This window comes from Pezoporus flaviventris, unplaced genomic scaffold (assembly GCF_033815535.1).
Source record: "Pezoporus flaviventris isolate CSIRO_AGI_PZ_B2104156 unplaced genomic scaffold, CSIRO_AGI_Pfla_v1 ptg000015l, whole genome shotgun sequence".
NCBI lineage: Eukaryota > Metazoa > Chordata > Aves > Psittaciformes > Psittacidae > Pezoporus > Pezoporus flaviventris.
Genome location: NW_026892563.1, coordinates 41,000,983 through 41,008,302, shown reverse-complemented (window position 1 = coordinate 41,008,302; position 7,320 = coordinate 41,000,983). Strand labels below are relative to the sequence as shown.

General features: G+C 42.0%; 1 protein-coding gene across 2 annotated transcripts; it reads right to left on the bottom strand.

The window, feature by feature from the left end:
* Positions 1-383: 383 nt before the first annotated feature.
* On the bottom strand, positions 384-6,266 carry TMEM139 (transmembrane protein 139). Of its 2 annotated transcripts, none has more exons than XM_061454294.1 (4): positions 5,118-6,266; positions 4,731-4,834; positions 3,496-3,804; positions 384-2,170 (listed from the first exon to the last, which is right to left on the bottom strand). In XM_061454294.1, the coding sequence occupies exons 3-4, from the start codon at positions 3,741-3,743 to the stop codon at positions 1,762-1,764; spliced, it is 657 nt and encodes a 218-aa protein (XP_061310278.1). In that variant the 5' UTR covers positions 3,744-3,804; positions 4,731-4,834; positions 5,118-6,266; the 3' UTR covers positions 384-1,761. The 2 variants fall into 2 exon arrangements, with proteins under 2 accessions (XP_061310278.1, XP_061310277.1); XM_061454293.1 differs by having other exon boundaries at positions 4,731-5,076; positions 5,205-6,266.
* Positions 6,267-7,320: the final 1,054 nt, after the last annotated feature.

The window sequence follows — 7,320 nt, the reverse complement described above, 5'->3', positions numbered from 1 at the left end:
TCTGTTTCTATTACTGTGTGGTATACGTGTATTGTTTTTGATTGTGGTTTGTTCTTTTGTGTTTGCAGATATAGGAGGGAAATGCACAAAGTGGTTGGCTTTAAAGAAATCACACTTCGTCTATGAGCAGATTTATATCTCATTCTATGATAATAGTGTCATCATAGCTGCATCATTAATGATAGTAAAGTGATTCAGTTGTAGATTTAGAAATTAAACTCCACTTTCTAAGCCAAGATTCTCAGATAAGCTGAATGCAGGCAAAAGCGTGGCTTTCTGGGGTGTTTCTTTTGGGAGGAAAAAATAATGATGCCACCAGGTATTTTTAATGTGGTTTATTTATAAACAACATAAAAAGGGTTTTGTTTTTTTTTTTCTTTTTTTGATCTTAAAAGAATCAAACAATAAGAATTTATTTACTTCTAGCCTGTGGTTTGATGGTTTCTCATATGAATTAAAGGTGATGCAGTCATATGAGACACAGCTTTGATCATTGCTGCTCTCCTTCATAAAGAGATTCAGACCACCTTATTTCATTGTTTATATTTGGACACTCGCCAGACATGAATGATTCTTTGCATGCTGCAGACTGCTTTAACCCTGCACAGCCTATCAGGTTAGCTCTACCGTTGTAAATGACCGCACAGCATCACTGATCAGTGAGAGCTGAAACCTGGCTCCAGCCTAGAGCCACGAGAACACCACATGTGCCTCAAAGCTGTTATTCTCCAGGGTGCTCTGCTGCAGCTGTGGCCTTGGCAGATGGACTGGCCCTTTGCAGAGTCCAGAGAGAAGCCTCCATGCATGGCAGCATTATGGAGAGCTGGAGGTGCAAATGCTTGCCATGATAACAATAAAGTATCTTGAGTCATCTGTTTGGGCCTGTAGTACAGTTGAAAAATACACCCTCCTGTAGAGCTGCAAGGAGCAGGGGTTCAGGCAGAGGACATGTATGTGTGTACACATCCCATTGCCAGCTCCTCTTACAGGAAAAAAGCTGCTATTATCTCCCTCTTGTCCACCACTGCAGGCTGTGTGGGTAAGAACCCTGTGAAGGTACTGAAGTAATTTCATGGTGCCATGCTTGCCATCAGCTTTTCAATCCCAGGAGACAAGTATGAGGTGGTGCCAGCTTTTAGATGAAGACAGCCATCCTTCCCTCAGTCAGATGTAGTGGAACACAGCAAAGGATGCCCAGCAAGTGCAGCAGAGGGGTAGCAACAAACAGTGTAGACTATAAATTTGTATTGCTGCAAAGCAGCAACTCGGGGGAACTGCAGCCTCAGTCTCTCAGTAGGGGTTTTAGGGTGACTGATGATTGCAAAGCTGTTTGTAATGCACAGGCAGAATCTACTTAGTGCTGTTTCTATTTTTCCCCTATCCCAGGCAACTTCTCCTGACTGCATCCTACAGTCCTTCTTCAGAGGTCCTTTGGAAACCTTTTCTCAGGATTCACATTCCTCCTCCATAAAGGTGTCTCTCCAGTTTAAGAATTGTTGCCAGGTATAACATGTCTTTCCTCCCAGGGGTTTTATGTATCTGCTAAGACAAAGCACTGTGGTATTGCATTGGTTTGTATTTTGTGCAAAAGGTTCTAGTGACATCAGAAGCTGTGCCTCTAGCTCAGCTCTGGTTCAAAGAATGGTGAGGCAAATTTCTACAGTTTCTGGTGTGAAATATCTCAGCTCTTTCACCTTCCCTCTAGGAGCATTCTATATTGGGCAGAGGATTTCGTTCTGCATTCCTGGAAGGTGAAATGAATCATAATATGGAGGGCTGGAAAGCATCTTCAAAGACATCATCGTTGACAGCACTCTCATAAGCAGGTGGTGGAGTGAGTGGCTCCAGTGGTTCAAACCTGTCTTCAACACCTTTCACTTCATGGATATCCGAAACAAACCGCTGCAGTCTTGGGGGCAGCACCAGCTGCAACTGCATCCTGGGTCCTGTGTCTGTCTCAGAGGTTCGCACTGCGTCTGATGCCACTGACATCCTGAGAGCCTCCACCATAATCTCTTCTTGGGTGGATGATTCAATAACTACATTGTAAGGAGGAGGCTCATTCAGTGGCGAGGGCACTAAGCCTGGATTGGATGCAATTGTCCATATTGCTGGAACTGACATGGTCATCACTTCCTCATAGGTGGGTGCTTCATAGGCAGCGTTCACCCTATGCACAAAAAGAGGAATGGCAGTTACAGTGATTATTTTACTGCTTAGTTTATGCAGAAGCAGGTAGTCCAGATAATGTACTATTGGGACCAATCAATAGATGGGGCTGAGACATTATCTCTCACATGGGTTTACTGTATGTGATATTGTGCCACTGGATCAGCTCACTTGTACAGCTTAGTATCTCGCTTCATGGTCTAGAGAATGGCTCATTCATTCTCATCCACATGCTCCGGAATAAGTGAGGAAACCCACACTGTTCAGCAGTGTCCTAGGTTTGGCTTGATGTCCCTCATTTTAAATCTCCTACCAGTTAAAATTTACTATTAAGAATTGCTACTAAGTATTTCTTGGAATAAAACAGGACCTTGCTTTTTTAATACATTAGCTCAATGTTTGTCTATTTTTAAAAGGAAAAAAGCCCAAGTATTTTCATTTAGTTTAAAAAAGACTAATTCTTTTGTATTAAAAAGAGTATCTACAGAGGAAAATGTTATTTTAGAAACATTTTCCTTTCTAGGTTGCATTTTTAAATAAACATACTAATTTTCTTCTAGTGAGTTCCCAAGCTAGCAAAGCTCAATATAGACTCCTTTTTACTTACTCTTTCTAAAAAGAAACAATAATATTTTGCCCTCTTACAAACCCTGTATTTAAGAATGTCAAGTCATTTATGAATATGATAATGATTATGTGGAGTATACAGACAAGGAAGCAAAGAGACAAGTAAACTCTTCAACTGCAGTAGGTAAATAGGGGTTAAAATTAGATGACACTGAGAACCTGCAAATGTGCGTGAAGCCAAAAAGATGTGGAAGAATTCAGAGCCTCTCAAAATCAGGGCTTATCAGCATGCAATTGGGTGTTTAAGACTGGAAACACTCCCAGTTACAGGTTCCTTTTTAAAAGTTTGCTGAGGCACAGTTGCTTTACAGATAAAGTTTATAGAGCTAAACCCAGCTAAGATTCAGTATTGCCTCAGCAGTTTTTCTTTTTCCTTGTCTGACTCATTGTTTGGCAAGACTTAATTACTCAAAGAAACATAAAACTGGGCCTGGATCTGTTTAACCCTGGAAATTGTTAGTGGATCAGTTCCCAGAGGGGGGGAAGAAAATATATATCGGACAGAATACAGGACACGCATGGCAGAGACATTTGCAACCTCCACCTGAAGAATGAAGGAAAACTATGGAAAAAGAACTTTAGACTTCTGGAACAGAGTCTGTGTTTTGTGTCCTAGGAGAAAGACAGCAAAACAATATGTAAAATGGCCATGACTCAGGAGAGAGTTAAAGTAAGAGGAATAGCCAGGTTGCTGCTTACCCTGCTTGGTTTTGCCTGTTTGGAGATACCTCGTTTGCGTCACGTCGCTGTCGATTCCTCAGGTAACACTCAACAAACACACTCAGCAAATAGCCGATCAGGCACACTCCCCCTACCCCTAGGAAGAAATAGCCTACTGGATTGATGTTGGATGAAATGGCCAGCATGGTGACCCCAATGAGAAGAGCAGCAGTGAAAAGAAGCAACAAGGCTTGGCGGATGTTCTTCCACTGTGTCTCTAACCACATGGCAGTACAGATGCTGGTAGCAGACACTTGAAAACAGATGAGCAGTTAAGGGGACAGACATCTGTGGAAGATGGAATAGTTTTTTCAACATAAAACAGAAGTCATAAGTATCATGACCAAAATAAGAACATACATACTTGAGTACATGCCATCATGAGAACATGCAGCTATGCACATACATAATATCCTAGGGAAATGCATCCATAAATGCATGCCAGTGTAAATGTACTAGGATTTCCTATGTGAATGCATACTGAATAATGGGAGCATTTGATCACACAGACCTAAAATGCATAAATAGACCATAAGCACTTATTGCCAGGCTCATCTAAAAAGGGCTTCTTAATAGAACTTAGAGCAGTCTAGGATGCAGATTTGTCGTTATTATTAAACACAGAGTAACTTTAAAGGTTAATTCTAGGACGTTTGTACATTGCATAGCAAACATTCAGATACTAGTTCAGATCCTGGAAGTAGCCTTATTAATGGGGCTGTCAGCTCTAGTAAATAGAACACCCAGCTTCAGTGTAGCATTATAGCAATAACACTACTTTAGGTTCTAGATGTAGCTGGTTTTTGCAAAACGTAGGCATGTGTTTGAATATTTGCCTATATCGTCAGTTCTTTTTCCGTTGATGTGATATTTTTGCACTGTCCTCAGGCATGAGAGCCCCTTCTGTACCCCATTCCAAACCGCATCTCTGGGAAGGAGACAGCAGTTGCACTGTGTGCAATCAATACGAAACACATACCAGGGATCTGTATTCAACAATTTTTGCATGTCACTTTGCATGTGTTACACTAACCTACACATATCCCACTGTTTTGATGAAGACACTGTCAAAAAGCATGACAAAAGCATGACACAATGGGCATTTTTTTGCACACAAAGTAGGTTGCCCTGTTGGAGCATAAATAGATACATATATATATATATATACACAAATGCCAGAAAAAGAACTACATTGTTTTTCAGGTTATACTTACCCGAGACAGGTTTCGGTAGGTAGAAACAGTCATGTTTTACGTTCTCTCTTCATCACAAGGAAAAATGTGCAAGCGCTTTTGTCCTTGCTCCTTTTCCTTCTGACCTGAGGATGGGACACTGGTAAAAACTCTCCCTCCTTCTGAGTTTTCTTCTAGGGAGGCAATAAAGATTTCTTTTGAAACTAAAAGCCAGCCACTGCTGAATGATGGGAAGATGCTGTTGTACAAGTTTTGAGTGTGAAACCTTGTTTTTCCAGGTTCTTAATCCAAGGCACTTTCTAGACGATCACATACCTTCTACGCTTTTGCAGCTCTTCTAGGTCTATCCCACAAAAGCAGGAAACTCCTGAGGAAAGAGGGCGGAGTGAGCAGTGGGGGAGTGCTTACCTGTGTCGGATCTGTTTGGTCTGCTTTACTTTAGTGAGATAAACCGCCCTGAAAACTATGTTCTTCCACCACCACCACCCCGCGAACCAGAGGAATCTTGATCTCTGCCTCACAAAGCAGGAACGGCTGCTGGCCCAGCCCATGTCACGTGGCCCACACATAACTCTTATGAGTTCTGTAAAATGGAAATCTGTACATTTTTTGATCCTGATTGCGTGCTGTTTGTCACATGTTGTTTTATCCCGTTTGATTTTACAAAGGAGGCAATGGTTTATTATTTCACAGAGGGATGAGTTAAATTCCTTTTTATGCCCTGATGTGTCTGGTAATGAGGGATACTGATAAGCAACAGAACAGGTACTGAATTACTTTTGAGGTCTGTTACCATCTGAACCTTTAGTGCATGTCTGAAAAAGAATGAACAGAACAGAATACAGTAGAACAGAGTAACAGAACAGAACAGAATGGAACATTTCAGTTGGATGGAATCTACAGCAATCATTTAGTCCAACTGCCTGACCACTTCAGGGCTGATCAAAACTTAAAGCATGTTGTTCAGGGCATTGTCTAAATGTCTCTTGAACACTGACAGGCCTGGGGCATCAACACCTCTCTAGGAAGCCTGTTCGAGGGTTTCTCCACCCTCTCAGTAAAGAAATGCATTCTAATGTCCAGTCTAAACTTCCCCCTGGCATAGCTCTGAACCATTCCCATGCATCCAGGATGTCAGGGAGACGAGATCAGCACCTCCCACTCCACTTCCCCTCCTCAGGAAGCTGTAGAAAGCAATGAGGTTCCCCTCAGCCACCTTTGCTTGAAACTAGGCAGACCCAAAGTCCTTAGCCATTCCTTACAGGGCATTCCTTCCAGCCCTTTCACCAGCTTTGTTGCCCTCCTCTGGACACATTCAACCACAGCTGGGCAACTTGTCCAGAAGGATGCTGCCATAGTAATAGCCTTACTAAAATCCAGAAATTTCTACATCTGCTGCCTTCCCTTCATCCACTGGGTCTGTGACCTTATAGTAGAAAGATATCAAATTAACTAGGCAGGATTTTCCCTTTGTGAACCCATAGTGACTGTGCCTGATGACTGCATTATTCTTTAAATGCCTTTCAGTAGCACCCAGTATAATCTCCATAGCCCATAGTTTTTTCCAGGAACTGAGGTTAGACTCACAGGTCTGTAGTACCCTGGGTCATCCCTCATACCCTTTTTGAGGATTGGAATAACTAGTGAGTAGAGACCTTCCAAGACCTTTGGTAGATGATCGAGAGGGGTCTTGCCATAACATCCGCTAGCTCCTTCAGTACTCTGGGGTTAATCCAGAGGATTAATTTAAATGGACTTAAGTACATTTACTGGTACAGCTGGTCCCTTACAATTTCAGTGTTCACAAATGAAAAGTTACTGTTCCCACACTCATGGTCCTCCAACTCAGGGGACCAGGCAGCTCAAGGTCTATCAGAATTATTAAAGACTGTGCAAAAAATTCATTGAATGCCTCCACTTTTCTTTATCCCAATCTGTTTTCTGTTGTTCAGTCATGCTATGGGGATCAGACTTCATTTAACATCAGATTTCTTTAGTTAAGAGCACAGATTTCCTTTTTTTATCCTTTCTCTTTCTCCCTGTTGTTGATCTTCATTCTTCTTCCAGTCTCTGGGAATCATTTCACCTTTCTCCTGCTTCACCTCATTATCTACTCTACCTTCTGCCCAGACTCCTACTGATTAACTTAGTTACCTACAGTGAGCTCACTTATCAGCTCAGTCTGCAGAGAAGCTTGCTTTGTTCCCCAGGGTTTGTGACGTACATGCCACGGCACAATTAATCTCTCTGCAATCACTAAGTCTAGTCTTGCCTATAACCTTGTCCTAAAGCAATTTCTAAGAGCCTGAGCAAGTACTGGGGACAAAGTGCTACTGAACCACCTTTCCCCGTGTTGTCTACGTCTCATTTTGTCTCCTAGGTTCTGCTTAGTCACTTTTATGAAATATGATGTGGATTTTTCTGTTCAGGAGTACCATTACACTGTATCACTACACAGGTCATAGGGCAGCCATGAACTATGGTTGGTATGTTTCTGGTCAAGTCTAACGTCTTGAAAAGGAGAAATCAAAACCCAAGGGAAGTTCTGCCTATGCTCAGATGTTCAAAAAACCAGTGTGTAACTTTGAGAGACACAGTTGTACTTGACCTG